General features: G+C 45.1%; 1 protein-coding gene across 4 annotated transcripts in view; it reads left to right on the top strand.

Moving 5' to 3' along the window:
• Positions 1–19,215, top strand: part of CADPS (calcium dependent secretion activator) — a 206,374-nt gene that overhangs the window by 166,742 nt on the left and 20,417 nt on the right. For all 4 annotated transcript variants that reach the window (XM_059856711.1, XM_059856710.1, XM_059856714.1 and 1 more), the window contains 6 exons: positions 404–559; positions 3,324–3,471; positions 9,077–9,151; positions 10,219–10,302; positions 15,362–15,394; positions 17,992–18,099. In XM_059856711.1, the coding sequence (XP_059712694.1) occupies positions 404–559; positions 3,324–3,471; positions 9,077–9,151; positions 10,219–10,302; positions 15,362–15,394; positions 17,992–18,099 (604 nt within the window). The remainder of the gene's footprint in view (positions 1–403; positions 560–3,323; positions 3,472–9,076; positions 9,152–10,218; positions 10,303–15,361; positions 15,395–17,991; positions 18,100–19,215) is intronic.

Here is a 19,215-nt window from a genome sequence, read left to right as displayed (position 1 = left end):
CATGAAACCCTAAATCTTAATAACTGCATACAGCCTAGTATGGCAGTTATTATTGATCAAGGATTTTCTCCCACAATTTCTGGCCTTAATTCTTAATAATCACATACTTTAATGTGGTTATTAACTAAGGCTGATTTTTACCATACACACGTTCTTCCCGTTAATGTGTGTAACTCATGATGTTGTCCTACTCATCTGGTCTGGAAAGTTTTGTGGGTGATGACAACAAGGTAGATTAGGCAACTGTATGGTAAAACTCAAAATCCTGATGGTGGAGATGGCCAGCGTTGTCCTGTGTATGAAGCTGCTGTCTGCCTTACACTTGTTGCAGGAATGGTCTCCACATCAGGTTGCCAAGACCCTGATGCCACTTCTGACTTTTGTTCTCATTTTGCCCTGCCAGCAATGGATCAGGCACCTCAGAAGACATGTTCTGGAAACTCGATGCCCTACAGACCTTCATTCGGGATTTGCACTGGCCTGAGGAGGAGTTTGGGAAACACTTGGAGCAGCGCTTGAAGCTTATGGCGAGTGACATGATCGAGTCCTGTGTGAAAAGGTGGGTGCCCCTGAGGGAGCCTGGCATGTTTCTCACAAGGGCTCACAGGATGCAGAGCTATTCCGCCTTAAAACTGGAATTCACCCCATTGCTGGGAATTGTGGACTCTCCCAAGCAGGCACTTGTCTGTTGAGACTGAGTGCTTATTCACAATAAGGCAATAAATCACCCATCCTTCTGGGCTTTGTAGGTAATTACTTATTTTCAGTGCTGCATGCGAGGTCAGATCTTTGTAAATGCAGGTTGGTGTGATGATGCTGACTGCTGAAGGCATAGCCATAAGAAAGATCCAAGCACCCACCTAAAAAGCACAGATACATGAAAAAAAGCAAGAAAAATTATTTAAAAAGTGGGATAGTGTGTTGCTTGGCACACAGGTTTCACGTCTGCCGTTGATTGGGAAAAGCTGTTGTATCATCAGCCACATTATAGCATAGTTACCTGCAGATCTTCCAAAACAGAGATATCTTTAAGCAACTTTTAGACATACTGGCAGCTGTCATTTTGAAAGCAAAATATTGAAGTTAAATTTCCAACTTTTCTACTGCAATTTAAGTCCATTTGCATCAGAGATAACGAGGCAAGAAGAAAAAATGAACTTGGTATTTCTTTGTGCAAAAATTCATAGACAAAGAGAAAAAATGGATGCCAATTATAGCCAATACATGCTAATATTAACTGCAGTGTGTGATGTGGCTGTCCTGTACCACAATTTCCTGGCCACTCTGCAAGTGTGAGTGTGGCATTTATTTTCAGTGCAATCCTCACTAGCCTGGGTGTTCAGTGTCAGCACAGAGGAAGGCACACTCAATCCCTGAGGTGCAGGCAGGAAGGCAGATAGCTTGAGGCTTGTTCTCTCACCATTCTGGAATAAACCCTAGTGCATTTTAAGTGCAATGGGATGTGTTGCATTTAATGTCTTTGACATAGAGCAGTTTATTGCAGCAGCCCATCTTTGGTCCTGCGTCTGGCACAAACACTGAGCTTTAGTCGCCTTTCAGTTGTCAGACTGTGTTTTAGGAGAAAACCCAGTGATGGAGCTCTGCTCTCTTCTCTGCCCTAGCACCACCAGCAAAACTTATTTTCTCTTTTTTCTTTTTTTCCACTTGGAATTAAGGCCCCTTTGCTGTCCCTACAGCACAGTTATAGCTGCAATGATCTGTAAAAATCAGAACAAGTTAGCTCAGCTGAGATAACTGGGAAAAATAAGCAAATTTCCAGGTACATCTAAAGGAAAGTTTGTATGCCTGGAAGCCAGGTGTTTTTTTTCCCTAATTTGCCTCAACCTTTCTACAAATGTGTTGCCCCTCTGTAAAAACCTGGCCCAGCTTGTATTGGTACAACTATATATATATAATGGTTGTGAGCATAAGTAAGTAAGAACATGCTCCTTTCCATGAGGAGATGGAAAATCCCAGTCTCCTTGGGTCCTTTCAGTAATTATCAACATTCTAGTCCCCGAGTCCAGGCTAAATCTGGCACTGGTAATTAAATCAGTTCAAATGCCATTGCTGATGTAAACCAATATGCTGCCTTCCCTATTTATATCACCTGCAAACAGGGCCTGGCTAAGGTTTCTTTAGCAATTTCAGTTTGACACAACATTTTTCTTCGCGTCTGTCTCTGAACTGTTGAATCCATGGAGGAGCCACCCTGCCTTCCACACTGGGTTGTTTTTGGGGCTGTCAGGAAAGCAGCCCTTGCAGGGAAGGCCTGTTCTCTAATAAATCCAGGCAGAAGGACCTACATTCCAGCTCAGAACTGATCCCCAGAACGGGAGCTTCACATTCGTAATTGAGTTTTCATTTGCATAACCCTTGGGGGATCATTTAAGTTCAGAATTATTCCTGAGCTGCAGCTGATATTATTTGTTGTTTCTAAATTGAAGCTCCTATGTTAATTTATTGGCAGATTCTGTGTGATGTGATAATTGTTCTGTGTTAGGTTAGGTTAGTGAAGTACCTCTGGAATATGAAGAGGAGCTCTGAAAAAAGGCAAAGCAATGCCCACCACACTGGAAAACATTCCTGTGTAGACTCACAAATGCCTTGGTATTTAAAATATGACACAGGATCAAATTTTGTAGGTTTTGGCCCAACAAAGGTTTTGGTGTATCAAGGTTTGTTACTGCCAGGGATGTCAGATTTGATCTCAGTGAAACCTCAGGAGAACAAGGAGGTGTGTGATGCAGGTGTGTTCATATGCACGTGCCTGTGCCTGTGCCTGCTTTGCAGATTTAATCTGGTGAATGTGTGTGGTGCAGGGAAACCACTTCTGTGAACTTACAAGATAATTAAGAACTTCAGCGAGCAAATACTATCATGTCACCATAAATGCAATGATCTGGCAGTGTCCTTTCAGACAAGCAATGAAGGAGTTTCTGTTATTTGTAGTTGCTGTCAGGGAGCAATAGGAGCTTCCTTTAGTGCAGCAGGGTGTGGTTATCAATCAGCTAATGCAACCAAATTAAAGGTGTGCATTGACACTGCTGTTTGTAACATCATCACACTGTTTATCAAGCATAAGAGAGTCACAGTTTCCCTGAAACTGTTGAGCACTTTATAAAGAGTGTGTATTCTGGAAAGGGGTTTCTTTTTAAGCAGGAAAATAATTTTTAGAAAAAACACATTTGTAACAATTGCACTATGGCACTCCCAGCAACATTCAGCTTTCTGGCTCTCAAACTCCTCTCAGTATTGTTTTAAATTATTATTATTGTCTTGTTATGTTTAAAAGCAACTGAAACTTCTACTTTCCTTCACAGAACAAGGATTGCATTTGAAGTAAAACTGCAGAAAACCAGCCGATCAACAGATTTCCGAGTCCCTCAATCAATATGCACCATGTTTAATGTCATGGTGGATGCCAAAGCTCAGTCTACAAAGCTTTGCAGTATGGAAATGGGCCAAGAGGTAAAAATGCAGGTTCTTCCTTTCACAGCTTTTAAAGGCAATGTCATGAAATTTCCTGTCTCCTGTTGTGCTCGTTTCAGAGACGTTGTATCGTTTGTGGATTTAGCCTTCCATAGAGAGTGTGCAGATGAATGTACAGGGGGTTGCTCTCAAATCTAATGAATAGAAACATTCGGAATCCCTGTCACTTAGGAGTGGCTTTTTGCAAGGACTGTGGTATGCATACGGTATCTCTCAAGCTTGGTTGTTGCATGATGACCATATAAATTGAGTCATTAACTGCACCTTGGAGCCAGGTGTCAGCAACACACTTTCTGTGTATGGCTATTTTCTGTAGACAAACATAAGGAAAACAGAACTGCCAAGTTGTTGCTGTGATGCATGTAAGGGAAAAAAAAAAAACAAAACTACAAAAATAAGGAACTTCCAAAAGTAGATTGAAATTCCGGCTGCTTTGCCTTCCTCGAGTACTGGCTGTAATCAGCACACTTGATCATTCTGGATTTCCAGGTTCATAATGACTCAAGTTCCCAAATAACAAACCTGTTTTAATTAATTGCTGACTTTTATTTTCTTCTGAAGCCATAGTTGCAGGTTGAAGTTTCTGTGAATTGACCTATGAATTAGAAAGACATGGCAAATTGGAATGAATTAAATGCATCAGAATGCTCATTTTGCTCCAGTGACTTCAAGCCAAATTGAATATTCATATACCAGTCTAGAATAAATTCACAAATACTGTTTGGTTCACCTAGTCCGCTGCTTGTCAGCATTTCCTAGATCAGCCTTTTCACTACAGCTTTCCATGGTCAGATTTTGCAGTGAATCATTGCTAGTTGTTCCTGTGTTTTTTCAGTTCTTCACTTCAGTTTGTTCCTCTGAAAGATCTTGATCCAAAGGCCACTGGATGTAGCAGGGCTCTCTGCCCTGATGTCAGTGGTGTTCGGATCAGTTTCAGCTGTTCTTTTTATTTTTCTTATACATATTTCAGTTCTGACATTTTATTTGTGACATGCACCTTGTAAGAGATTTCATACTGCCCATCATCAGGTCTTCCCTCGTCCTCCAGGTCAGCTGGAGCAGATCTTGAGTGGGCTTTTGTTGTCCAGGTCTGGACATGAACTTCTCTACCATTTTCTGTTCCATATTCATACCCATGTGTCTCCCCAAATCCCTCAGCCTGCAGCTGCTGCAGCATCTACCCCGTCAGCTGCAAAGGTTCATGTTTGTGATGTTCCCCACTGCAAACCAGGATCAAACCCTTATACTGGCACAATCCCTGGGGACAGGGAGATTTTGGAGATCATGAAGACAGGGGAGGCTCATTGCATTCATTAAACTGCCAGGTTAAGTATTCAGATGGCCCAGGACTGATCACATCAGCACTGTGCCCAGGCATTGTGTGACCAGGCACTCAATGCATCTTTCCATGCTGACTTGTGATGCTCTCTGATTGCCACAGTTTCCTCCAAATTCTGAGCATCAGTCCTACTGCAGGTTCAGCCTGTCTCAGACTGCAGAAGACAGGTGAGGAGGTGGCTGTGTGGTTGCTCCTGGGCTGCAGCTGGGATCAGCTGCAAATCTGCCTGGGCCACTTCCAGGAGGTGTTTAGTGCAGCATCTCCAAGACAGCTGTGGCAAGCAGCAGTTGCTGGGACATGAGGTTTTTAGCAGATAGCTAAACTAATGTAACCTGTAAAGCAGACATAAATTATTGGTTCATAGGTTATCATTTAGGGCTGCAGTATTTTATACACCCTCCCTTTTTCTTTTTTTTTTCTTTTAAGTAGTGTTACTACTTCCCCCTTCATTCACTTGTGCCACTCTGTGTTTTAACTATCTCCATCTCCTCCTCTTGAAGCTGTCTCAACCTGTGTGCCAAGGTGGTCAGGCTGAGGGGGGTAAAAGCTCCCATGTAGATCTGTCAGTACAACCTGGGAAGGGAGGACAAGATGCCACCCTGCCTCTTCCAGTCCCGCTGGAAGGGATGAGACAGTTGGATATGCAGCAGAAGCATGGGAACCTGGGTTTCCAGCCTGTGTCCTTCTCAGTAATATGGGGAGCTGGGTCTGTGCCTCATTGAGTCCATCTGTCCCGCCATCTCTGGTGTGCAGCAGCTGCACAGGTCAGCAAGGGGAGGGATGGACAGACAGGGAGGGACAGAAAGTCACTGATGGGACCATTCATCAGTGCCCCAGCTGGCACACATGGTCCTCCAGCCCGTGTCCCTGTGCAGACAGTTCAACGGCAGCAAAAAGGGCTCACACTGCCCACCACAGAGCTCAGTCAAGGCCTTTGGCCCAGACCTAACCAGTGATGACATTTTTGTTAGAAACAAACCCTCATTTTTCTGATAGTTCAATCTGTATTTGGGGAGAGACTCTCTTGGCACCTTCCTTGCCCAGACCTGACCTTGCTCTGTGGGTTCCCTCCCACCCCAAAGGCCTTCCCTTCCACACTACCTTCAGCCACACTCACTTTAGCAGATACTTGAATGCGTTTTGCGAGCATTACCCTGTGAAACAAACACCCATCATTTCATTCCATTTCCTTGTCTCTAAAGGCAGCTGTTAAAACATTTGGTAAACATACTTTACCATCTTAAATATTTATTTTTCCTCTGAATTTTTAATACATCTAAGGGGATAAATGTATGTATTAAATGTTTCTCAGTTGGTCTAGTATGTTTCTATTTAATATCTAAGGTCAGATGGTCCTTAGAGAAATACAACATACACACAATCTGTTACATGACAAGGCAAGATACTCATCACATAAAGTCAAGTTGAATCATTGTAGTGCACTGATTATGGATTGTAATAATTGAGCTAATAGAAAGCTATGATAAACTTGATTGAGAGTGGGGGCTATGCTGGGTAAAGCAAACCAGCTCTGTGATCTTTAACCTTGAGTGTTTCCATGAGGAATGTAGAAGGAGCTGTTGGAATTGCTGGTTTTGCGAGCCAGGCATCTGTAGCAGCACCAAGCGCTCGCTTTCCAAACCGCCGCCGTCTCTGACCTGTCCTGGCCGAGGCTCCCCTTCCCGAGGTGGAGCTGGGACTGTGGCACTGGTGGCACAGGGTGCACATGGCTGTGGCTGCCTGGGGCAGGCCCTGTCCTGCATGGTCACTGCCAGGGCACCAGGGCTCGCTCTGCCCTGTGGATTGCGGCTGCGATGGGAATGAGCGCTCAGGGTACTGCTACACCACCTTGGTGCATGCACAGGCTCCTGTCCTGCTCTCAGAACTGTGGGTTTATTCCATTGGGGCTCTTATTTGCTTTTGAAACAAGCTTGTTATTGAACATGCATCAGTCAGTGCATTTCACAGTGAATTGCTTTGCACATAGCTAGTCATGATTGAATTCAAACTCATGACTTACATGATGAAAGCAGTTAGCTGAATACTTGTTTGCGAAGTTTTACACACACAGAAAATGCAGTTGCAGAAGGAAAACATAATGGGAGAGACACCCCAATATATGCACAACCCCTTCTCCATTTCCCTTAGGAAGTCCTGGCTGTGTCTGCCAAGCACATCAGCAGCTTCTGCCTGTACCAAGCTGTTACAGGTCCCTGACACCCCACAGCTTCATTCTAGCTGTGCTGGGGAAGGCCAGGTCAATCCTGGGAGCTGATAAGGCCTAGCTCTGCATTAAAGATTAATCATAACTATGATCCCATAAGGGACTTGTGTATGTCTTGACCTGCAAAGCAGGACATGGAATGGGAGCTGCCAATGCAAGTATCACCCGCTTGTTCGTGTATGTTTTCCCCCGCGTGGGCCCAGCAGATCGCAGCCTGTGGCGTGGCGGTGCCGGTTTGTCCTCGTGCCCAGGTGAGGCTCTGAGTGCCCCCAGCCAGGCCTTGGGCTGGTGCTGTGCCATGTCCCCTGCCCTGGCCCTGCTGCCCCAGTGAGGGCTGTGGCTGCCCCGAGGCTGAACCCTGCCTGTCGACAGCCGGTTCCCTTCCTCTCCGGAGCCAAATAAAACCATAAGAGAGTGCCAGGTGTCAGCTACAATCCGGTCCCTTCCCGCTGTTTTACTGCCACCAAATCCTACAGGTAGCGATCTCTGGCATTTCAGCGAAAGGAGGTTTTGACCCCATTTCATTTTCCATGGCTTATTGTTTCTGTGCATGATGCTGCTGTTCTCATACGTCTCTTTTTTTAAAAGATTTTGGTTTATTTATTGTTTATCTTCATATGTTCTTTTTCCTGTCTTTTGCACTTTCCTCTTTATTTCTGTCCCCAATCATCTGAAAAGTTTGCAAAAGAGTGGGTAAGTGTGTCCTACTTTTATTTTCTTTTTCCCAAATTCCTATATTAATGTTACTGCCATAGAAAAAAATCCCCAAACTGTAGAGCAGTTCAGAGTACCAATCAGACACTGAGACCAGCAGCTAGCATTTGTAAAGCCCTCACAGTCTTCCTTCCCAAAGTCTGATTAGTATTTAAAGCAGATTTGTCTCTTTCAATGTGATTTGATGTTAACATTTTAAAACAATATTAATGCCAAGTGGTAATGAATATAGTGACTAGCACCAGTGCTTGAAATGTTTGACTGAAAAATCAAATGTTTTGTGTTGGAAAGCAGTCATAATCAGTATTTTCTCAGTCCATTGAAAATAAGAATATACTGTATGTTTTCACTAATTAAATCTTGTATTGGAAACAGGTCTTTTCTAAATTAGTAGAAGACTGTATTTTAGTACCTATTCTAGCCATATTGCAGCTGATTGCATCAGAGCTCCCAAGCTAAGCAAGGTTTGGCATGTGCAGAAACTGGGTTGAGGACTCAGAAACGCTGGTGCTGCAGGCACAGGCCTTGGTCAGCCAGTGCTGAGCCACTGCCACGGGATCTGCCATGGCCCAGGGCTCAGGGCTGCACTGCCTGCTGGCTTTTGCATGGGACAAAAAGGCTCGTCGTGGTTTCTTGGGTGGTTTTTAAATCTGTCTCACAGTACGAAACACCAGAGCATTGGAATGAGTGCTTACCTTGAGCCAGGTGCCTGCTGAAGCCAGGGTAACAGAGGGTCAGCTGCTTTGCTGCAGTAGGTGGGAGGGGTGCTGCACCATTCCCAGTGGTTGAGCCCACTGCACGCTCTCCTGGAGCAGCACATCCTCCCCATTTCCATGCCGAGGGCTGGGTGGTTTGTGGTGCCCTTGGAAGGGGCTGCCTGTTCCCCTCCTGCAGCAGGTGTATCCCACTGTCCGCTGCAATCCATGTGCCAGGACAGGATAATGCCCACAATAGTGGAGCAAAGGGACTTCAGGATCTCTAGGAGCACTGGGTGCTGGTTCTCACTGGGATGGTAGAGCCTCCCCTCCGACATCCACACATGGCTCCCAGAGCTGCAGGCACGCAGAACAGGGCAGGGTTTGCCCGTTCTTCAAAACTGATGCAGGATTCTCCTGAATTCAAGGTCTCTCCTACAAGTGTAAGTAGTCACTGGCCACTGCAGTGGGGCCCAGGGCAATAAGCTGCATAATTCTTTGGTTTAATACTATTTATTGTGGCTTACCAAGGGAAGAGACTGACAAGTGTAGAGCTGTTGGCTGTGATCAATGCTAATATTTTCCTCCCCCTCTCCTTTTATTTTTCTTTAGCACCAGTACCATTCAAAAATAGATGAACTAATTGAGGAAACCGTCAAAGAAATGATAACACTCCTAGTGGCAAAGGTAACCCTCGGCTTCAGGTGAAGTGATTCACTGTTAACATTGCATCTTTAATATGTGCGTTTCCATTAAAATGTGACACATTAGGATGTTGAATTGGCTTCTTGTTTCTCACAGGCAGGATCATACATCTCCCAGTCCTTTCATGGTGACTCTTTGTTGATAAGGAGCTGTGTGAGACATAGCACTCTGCTAGCAGGATTGCCATACTGGGCCAGAAGTGGCTTTAAGGAATGGGTGTTAGGTTAATGGGGTAACACCCCATGGTCAGCATCACCCCACAGCACTGGGGTAGCCGCAGTCAGGGGGTGGCACTGCTAAATGCTGCTGCAGAGCCATTGGGGTGGCATGCAGAGGTGGTCACCACTCCTACGCACGAGGTTGTGTGGACAAAATAGCTCATCTTGTGCAAGATCACCATATGCTCTTCTAAGAAATTAATTTAGAGATGACAGTAGTGGGAAATACATTCCAAAATGTCAGGTTTAATTGTTTGGAAATTGTTTTTCATCAGAGTCAGCTTCTGTAGCTTAGCTGCCAGCATTCCCCTTGGGTGGTTGTGTAGGTCTGGTGTGCTGTGCTAACATGGAGGGGAATTGGTATGTAAGGAGAAAGATGGTGGGGTGTGTTTTCCTCTAGTTTCAAACTTTCTGAGAACAAGTCATCCCTATTATACAGTGGAGACCTTTAAACATAATCCGCCAACATATGCCAGTTCAATTCTTCTGCAAGAATACCCAGCTAGCTGCGTGCTTGCCACTGCATTCTGGGAGCAGGAACCACAGCCTTCCCCAGCCAGAGAGGCTCTGCTGGATTCCCCACACACTGCGCCCACCCCCTGTCCCTGCACCACCCAGGCCACTGAGGGGTGATTCCCAGACAGCAAGAGCACCCAAAAGGAAGCACTCCTTTCTCCCCACTCCCTGCACTCCCTGCCCCCTGTGCTCAGGGAGAGGTGGTCCATTCCTTTGGCAATGCTGAGAGGTCCACTGGTTCCTCTGAAGGTGATGCAGATCTTTTTACCCTTGTCCAACTATTAAAAATAATTGCAGTATTTTTTGTCTTTGTAGTTTGTCACCATTTTGGAAGGAGTCTTGGCCAAACTGTCTAGATATGATGAAGGGACTTTGTTTTCTTCATTCCTGTCATTTACTGTAAGTACAGATTATATTTCCTTTCTTTTTTTCTTTTTTTCTGAGTTGTAACCTCCTGCTCTCCCAGGACTAGATCAGCTACCTAATAATTCTTCCATTCTGTGATGTTTGATCACTGTAACTCCCACATGAATAGACAAAACACCCAGTATGCAGATACACAGTACATAAACATCCAGGATGCCCAGAGAAAAGCCATCTCCATCCATCCTTCAGCTTGGTGAAGTTTATTCTGTAGAGGATACATATGAAGATGAAAAAACCATTGCACTGTACCTGCAATTAGCTTCATTGTCACTTCACATGGCAGGTGTGTTCCTCTCAGTCTTCTAACAGTGACCATTAAATAGTAAACAGAAAAATAAGGGAGATCTAGGGAGTGACTATGTGTTTCTAAAAGAGAACAAGGTAGGGGAAATGCCATGAGGTCAGGAAGCACGAGGTGCTTCTAATGCCATATTTCTCCATAACTCTGAGGAACCAATTCACAGCTCACCACATATTTCCTAGCAAGGTATAGGACTAGACCAATATCTGTGCAAAACTGGCCTCAGTATCCAGCAATGGTTTAACAATCAGAGCTGTATTCCAGAAAAGTGTTGTGACAGCTTCTTAGGATGAACACATGGCAGCTGATTTCCAAAGGTCTTCGGAAAATGCATGTGCCAGGAAGTTTCCAGGAGTGTCTCTGTGCAAGGAGGACTTCACTTCTCTCAGCTCACAGACACTTGTGCACATGAATGCCTGTGGCTGGGCTGCTTGGAAAGTTGTGTTCACATTTCATACCCTGGTCCTGTTGCCTTCCTGTGCAGCCTCTCCTGCACGGACTTGTTCACAGAGACTGGGCAAGAGGCAGAAGGCACTGCTCTGCAAACTGGGAAGGCTTTCCAAAATCTCATTTTGGAGTTGTCTTAGTTCCTTGCAAATGTCTGCTGTTTGCTACTCTTGGGCCCTTTTGCTGAGTTTGAGGCAGTTTGTAGGATCCATCTGGAAATGGAGATGGATTTAGGAAGGCTTAACAGCAGAGGCAAGAAACTGCTCTTGGCAGCTTTGTATACACAGTCTGGCAGCTTATCTGAACGACCGTGGGGTTCAAACTAAGCATTCTGCCTTTTCAGGTGTGCTGGAGGCACTTTGTTCTTCAGAGAAGAGAGGAAGGGAGGGTGTTCCATTCACTGCCCCGCAGTGCAGCTCTTCTCCCTGGATAAACCCTGTGTGCTTACAGCCCCAGAGCTGTGCTCACCCGTGCTCCAGGGGATGCAGGGTATGGATACCTGGATACCTTCCCTCATTCCAGTGCTGTGGAGGGTTAGGAAATGCTTGTGTGCCAGCAGCAGAGGATGTGGAGGCGGCAGCTTTCCAGGCATCGGAAGTACCGGCATCAGCCCGTGTAGACAGCGTAGTGTGCAGCCCTTCCTTCCCCGTGAATCCAAGCTGTTCCTCGGTTGGTGCTGCGCTGCTCCCACCACATCCTACTGTTTACACTGCCGAGTGCTGCTCCCTTTGATTGCTGAGCAAAGCCCTGGCTGCACCTGGGCTCTGGGCACCTGTCAGGACCAGCCCGTGGGTGCACATGGTTCAGGCGTCCTCTCGGCTGCTCCTCGGACACTTAGGGACAGTTAACTGCTCCAGCAGCAGCGAAACAGGCTGTCCCACTCCAACAGCCCCACAGCTTTCAAACATGGTCCCAAAGCCTAGATTTCATGAGCCTTCAGTCAGAAAGGGATGTGTATCCAAATAGCTGCTGTGCGTGGTGTGTGCATGTCTCCAGGAAAGTGTTGGTCCCTCGCCCACAGCAAGTGGGCTGGGTACACGACAGAAGAGCAAGATTGCTCCTTCCTGACAAAGGGACGTCTCTCGCTTTGGCCCCCATATTTGCTGGGAGCCACTGGGAGAGGAGGCTGAGGAGCAGCCCTGACCCCTTTGGCACTGGGCTTAGCAAGTCTCCTCTCCCTGCAGTAGTAATGTGACTTGCCGTGTTTAGTCTTTGCAGTGATAAATACAGAATCTCTCTCTTGTTACAGCATGCTTGCACCACCTCCCACGTTTTCCCTGTCTGAACAAATACAACAAAGTGTGATGGTCCAAGCCACTGAGCTCCAGAAAGCATTAGTCTCCCACCCCCTTCCACCAACTTCTTTCATCGCGTGTTTTCCAGGCGTTCTACAAGTGACATGTACTCGGGGGTCTTGTGACAGACAGTTTTATCACCTAGTAGGATATCCTCATTTCCAATTCTTGCCTCGAAATTCAAGATAAAATTAATGCATCTGTTGTCCTAATAAATTCTCACTAGCCACTTCTCCTTGCAGAGCACTTTGAGAGGAAACACCCTTCTAAATTTGGCCAGACTTTTTTTTTTCTGTTTGTTGCTACGTTTGAGTGCATCTTGGCGGCAGCAGCCCAGGCCCTGGCTGGGTGTCTGCATGTGCAGATCCACTGACTCACAGGAATGCCAGCTGCTAAAATTCCCTGTAATCTGGATGGCCTCTGTAGGCAGAGCATTACACCTGTGGTAATTATAACCAAAGATTCCATGCTGCCCAAGGGAGACAGAAGTAAAAGATCTTATTTTTGTTCTGCACAAAATTTGTATGGTAAACTGAGATGTTTCATGGCAAAGTCACATACTTTGTGAAAAACGGCAGCCTAGCAAAAATCACACAACATCCGGCAGTTTGGAAATTTCTCTAAATGTAGCCAAATCTGACTTTAAAGAAAAACAAGTAATTATTCTGATTAAAGGAGAGTGGGCAGGAGAAGCAGCTCAGTTTTTTTGTGGGTGGAGGGAGGAGATCGCAGGAAGCTGAGTTATTCTTGTCGCCTCTTGGCTTTGGGGAAGGTAGTTTGAAAGTGGCGCTAAGCTGGACCCAAGACTGCTAAATCCACACTCAGCTGGCAGGTTTGCCTCTGCCTGGGTTCGTGCTCCATGTGATATTTGAAGGTACAGGTGTAGCCCTGAGGAAGGACCCCATCTTGAGTTTTGCAGGCTGTTGAGCCACATCATTTTACAGGCTTTGCTCTTGCTTTTTGGGCTTTGCAGCTCAGAAAAACTGCTGGTTTGGTGCTCGCATGGGCACCCTGCCTGCGTGGGTGTGCCATGACTGCCTGCTCTCCTGGAGCTGCACCCACTGGATGGGCTCCAGCTGCCTTCACACACGGAGGCTGGGGCTCCTCCGCTCCCATTCCGCAGGAGCAAGGGACAGCACTTCACCACCTCCCCAGAAAGTTGAGAGGATAAATGCAGAGACAGGGCAAGGTGTCCAGCCAGCTGGCTGGAAACAGGAATACCTGAAGACAAGACAAGTGTTTGCTCTGGTGCTTATTTTGCTGTCTCCTTCATAAACTTATGTGCTGGGACGTGCCCTGTCCCCCTGCAGCCTCTCCAGCAGGCAGACCTGGGGTCACACTGCAGCAGCAGGCGCTCGGTGCCCTCCTCCTGCCCTTCCCTCTGTTCTTGCCCCCCGGCTCGGCAGCCTGGGCACTGCCAATGCTCGCCGCGTTCACCTCGGCAATTACCACCAGTCTGGTCTTTTGTATCGCCTCATTGTGCTTAATTATGCACCCCCCACACACACCATATGAGTGCTTCCACCCACTCTCACATTCTGTCTCACACATACATTCATTCTCTCATTCGGGACACATAATTTATTCATCCCAAGATGCAACTGTGTGCGTGTTATATTTAGGCTGTTTTAATGGTAGCTTTAGAAATATTTAAAAGCAGGTGAGCTTTTACACCCAAACAAAGATGGCCGGCAACGCTTACCCTAATTAAAAGCAGAAGCGTTGTGGAAAATCCCAGCCATACTCTTTCTAGACACTGTGCCTTATGCTACAGTGGGAAAAAGGTCTCTGTGGCCAGCTGGGCACTGCTCAGTTGGAAGAGTTGGCCCTGACGTCAGGGGCCACCCCGCCTCCTGCGCCAGGCAACGTGCACCCTGCTGCATGGAAAATCACAGACAGAGTTAGTCTGGGGTCTTGCAGATCACACCAGCTTGTGATGAAACCACAGAGTGCAGTGTCCATCTCTGATACCTTCCCTCCAACAGTATCTTCTAAAAAAGGAGGAAAATCAGGGGGAAATGAGGTAGCTGTTCAGTCTGGGAAGCAGAAAAGCTTCAGGATACTTCTGCGTGGCATGGCATGAGCACACTGCCCCAGCATGGTCTGCAAGCTCTTGCCAGCATCAAGGCCAGCAACAAGAGGGAAAATAATTATTTTTGGTTTTAATGCACTGATGTGGAGGAGGAAGAAGTGACTGCATGAGGGGCTGCAGGTGAAGGCAACAGGGATGAATTTTAAGCATTTTAAAAATGAGTTTTCCAACCAGCCCAGCCACAGGCATTCATGTGCAAAACTCCTCAGAAAACCTTCAGCCCAGCAAAGCATCACAGAATGGGTTGGAAGGGACCTTAAAAATCATCTTGTTCCAGCCCTTCTGCCACAGGCAAGGACACCTTCCACTCTCCATGTTACTCAAAGCCTCATCCAGCCTGGTCTTGACAATGTCCCAGGCTACAGCCTGCACAACTGGGGGAAGCACACCGTTGGCAGGACAATGGGAAGGGAGCAAAATTAGGGTCCTTTCTTGTGTCTAGGTTGGTGCAGGCCCCTGCCAGCCTCACCATGCCATCATGGCTCCGCTCCCAGGGGAGCTGGCATTGCTCCTGGGATGCAGCTCCCAGCAGGAGAGACATGCAGTGCCTCGGGAGACACGTGGCATCAGGTGGAGAGCGAGGCCTCCGAAGAAAATAACGATGTCTTCTTACGAACCCCGTCTTCCCCCGCTCGCTGAAGTAGAAGCACAACTCCCACACTATCATCTGCTGCTATTAGAGCTTTAGCAGCAGTAAAGTTACCTCTCCAAAAAAAAAAACAACAACAAAAATACCACTGTTTTAGACAGGAAAGTGAGTTTCATCACCCTTTTCAACCTACTCAGCATTATGTTGTCCCAAGTCTTGGCTGGAGATGGTCTTAGAGAGTTTAAAGAAAAAAACTAAGACCTGAAAAGGTACTGGTGGTGTTAACTCTCTTCTTGTTCCTTTTACAGGTGAAGGCTGCTTCCAAATACGTGGATGTACCCGTAAGCACAATTTAAACAACTTCTGTCATAGTAATTTGCATCGTGCTTTGGTTTATGGCATGTGTAGCAACCCACATTATGCATTAACAGCCAAGACTGAACCATGGGCCTTCATACTTCTAGCATTTGAACTGGAAAGGATATCTCCATTATGTTAATAATGAGCAGTTACCCTCTTATGGAGACCTATGAGGCTGTTTAGGCAACAATTTGCAGATGGTGTCAAAAAGGTACCATATTTATGCAATTGGCTTGAATCACATTTGAAAAAAAAAATGGGAGCAGTGCATTCTGTTGATTCTTCATTTGGACTTGTACAAATACAGTATAATTTCCAAACAAAAAGTCCAGACATGTTAGAACTGAGCCAACACACATCTAACACATTAGCTAATCTATTTTATTTTTGTTCTTCTAATTGTTGGTTTATTTTACTCTTTTGGAAAATGACTTTTTTATTACTTTGGGGAAATGGTGATGAGCTACCAACATGTGTTTGGGAAATTGTTAATGAAAATAATTTTTTCCATTTTTCTGTAATTGGTGTAGGGAAACTGTACATCGTCTCCTCTAATTAGACCTTGATTCATAAGGAAAAGAGCCCTTAATGTTCTTAGACAGAGCACTTAACTTGCCAGAAATTTACATTTAAATTAAGTTGAAGTGTAATGTATGAATATTGGCTGGAATAAGGGGTTACTGTAACATTTACAGGCAGAAATATCCTGAGCAACTGCAAATGCAGAAAAATAGATCTTAATATACCACACCAGTTCCTGCACCCAGTTACAGGGCAGTGGAAATCAAGAGTAACTCAGTTGAGTCTGATGATGTGTATGTATAATGTGTGTATATTTAATGCAGGTGTATTGTTCTGCATGTTCTCATATGGCAATGTGATAAATTTATCAGACATCTTGGACCACATCATCTGCATTTGGTTTTTTTCAGCCCTTTGGCCCAACCTAAATGTTGCCTACAAAATTATCATCTCTTGAGCCTAGCATGGAAAAGACAAACTCTTGAACACTAAGAGGTGTTGCTTGGTTTAAAATACCCCAGTGCAGATCTTGGCATCCTGTTCTCTTGGAGTAATAAAAGCAAGACTTTGAGAGCCTTGGGAAGAAAAACTCAGAATTTATTTCTTGCCCTGAAAATGTGGAGATCCTTCGGATGAAATGTCCTAGTTGTTTCAGTGCATCTTAAATATTTCGTCATCAGAAATTTGAGCACAGAACAGCTATTTTAAGTAACTTCTAGGGTGAAGTATGGCCTTCTCTGAGGCCCCTGTGTTCCAAAAGTAAATCATCTCCAGGGAAGTGGTCTTAGTAAAATGCTGTGTAACCCTTTCAAGCTTTTCCAAAAGCTTTGTACCTTGGAGACCCTTGGGAGGTCTGCAGCAGGGTCAGCTCCTCTCCTCAAAGCCAGACAGATGCTCCAGTTCTTTGTGTAAATCAGAGCAGAAATCATTCACCTGGGTTAGTTTTCAGTTGTTTCCCACCTGCCCCTGGAAATGAAACCATATTACAGAAGCTTTCTTGACAGCCTCAGCATTTTTAATGAACTGAGCCACCAGCCCCGCACAGCTCCCAGACCTGTGCAGAGGCCACCCCATGGTCTGTGAGCCACTGCCTTTCCAGGGGAAGGAGAAAGAAAAACCTGTTCAGCTGGAGGACAGAGGGAAAATCCTGGTGATGAGCAGAAACGCAGCACTTAAATTTAATTCTGCAAATGTTAGTTAAATCTAATTCTGTAATTCTGTTGCAGTTGTTTGGGTACAAACCAATCCATCTAATCCTGCCTCGGAAGGGGCGCGATTAGCAGACTGAAAATTGCTTGAAAGTGTAACACTTGACTACTGCCATGTTTGTGTTGTCCTCATTGTTTTTCAAATTAATACCTTGTCATTGTTGCAGTAGGTGTTAAGAAATGTCACTGCCTTCCCAAGGGCCAAGCACTGGCCCTTTGCTTGATAATTGTTTGCTTTGTATTAAAAAACTCCCTTCCTACTGCTTTCCAAACTGTCCTCATTTTCACCCTGGAAATTACATGGATGTGTTAACTAACTTCAATTTACAGCGGCTGACAATCGTATCTTGCAGAGAAATGATACTCTGTGATCTGAGGTAAATCACAGTAATGGAAACTAATGACACTAGTTATTAACAAACTTACAATGTGCCACACAAATTTAAGGTTTTGTGGCAGCTCTTGTAATGATTCGTGTTACCATATTTTAATGGGTTTCATTTGAGGTAAGTTTGAATCCAATATATCAGGCAATGTGATATATAAAACAAGATTTTTTTTTAAAGTATTTTACATCCAGCTGCTTCAGTTCCCATTTGATTTAAAGCAATGCTATTATCCCCAAAATCTTGCATGCCTGCAGGTTACTCTTTAAAAATCAGTTAAATTCTGCAGAGAGTTGTAGAAGTGTGCCATCAGGTAAGTGTTCATCAAGGAAAGGGCAAACTGCAGGAGGACAGCAGGAGATGGAAGAGAAGGAAAAGCAGTGATGAGGCTGCACAGAGAAGCTGCCCCCTGGGTCACCATTCATGTTTTTCTCTCTCTCTCTTCTTCTCTCCTCCATGCAGAAGCCAGGAATGGATGTTGCTGATGCCTATGTGACTTTTGTCCGCCACTCTCAGGATGTCCTGCGTGATAAGGTCAATGAGGAGATGTATATAGAAAGGTTATTTGATGTAAGTAAATGCCCTCTCCTCCTTGGACACCAAGCAGGAGAGACCCAAAATGTGACAAAATAAGACAGGAGGATAAGTCACATTTTGAGAAAATTTATTGGTTATAGCTTTAAAAAATAAATCTTTCCCTTCTCTCTGACTAAGGCTCGTATCTGCTCTCTGCCTGCTCTAAATCTCTACTCCAGTCTACTGTGTCTTAGTCTGTGCGTGGATTTAAAAAAAGCAGTATCTTCTAAGAGAGCTCTTTAATATGTTTAAGCTTGTGTAAATTTCTCTGTATCAGAACATCTCAGTCATTGTTCTCACTGTTCAAATTTGAGCCAGGTTTTTGGCAGATGTGTTTGCTAAGGGCCAACTCTTCTGTATGTTTTGCATTGTTTCACGGGCAAGCACTCTAAATCTGACAGCAAATTTAACATTCTAAACTTTAATTTTAAAAGTTAATCAAAACAGCTGATTATGAGTGGGCTTTGGTATAAAGGAGGACCATGTTGTGGTGTCTGCCACCAAAGGTAAATTTGAGACATGGTGAAGATGGCTGGTAGGAACTGACCTAGATGTTCACAGCTAATTTTCAGTTGGACAAGATGAGTTTGTTGGACTGTGAGAGAACAGTGACCTGTGATGCCTGAGTTTTTTAGGTTTGGATGCATGTCAAAAGTATCTCTGTTTCTTTTGCTCTCGTTTTGTTACAGCCTTTCTGTCCTTGTAGCTGTTCTATAGTAAAGGTTTTCTGTTGATGGCCAAACTGCAGCATTAGTGTTTCAGTCTCTCTAGGATATTTGTCTGTATCTCAATTTCTGTTTGAAGCAGCTTCTTTTCCTACTTTCCTTCCTTCCATCTCTCAGCAGTGCCATGTCTCAATCTCCTGGCTCTGGAACTCTAACAGCCTTCTGTGCTTTCTTTACTCACTCTTTTGCTTCCTCAGTGTGCAGGGAAATCTGCTTTTTCCCCAGCCAACTTCTTCCTTCACTCAATACTTCTCTTTCTGCACATTACCTGTCCCTCAGAAATCTCTTCTTCCTTTACAATTCCCACTCTCCCTTTTCCCCATAACTTACCAGATTAAAATGGAACTTATCTCTCATGTCAAATGTTTTATCACATTATATCAAG

This window comes from Haemorhous mexicanus, chromosome 11 (genome assembly GCF_027477595.1).
Source record: "Haemorhous mexicanus isolate bHaeMex1 chromosome 11, bHaeMex1.pri, whole genome shotgun sequence".
NCBI lineage: Eukaryota > Metazoa > Chordata > Aves > Passeriformes > Fringillidae > Haemorhous > Haemorhous mexicanus.
This window is presented reverse-complemented; position numbering and strand designations above follow the sequence as displayed.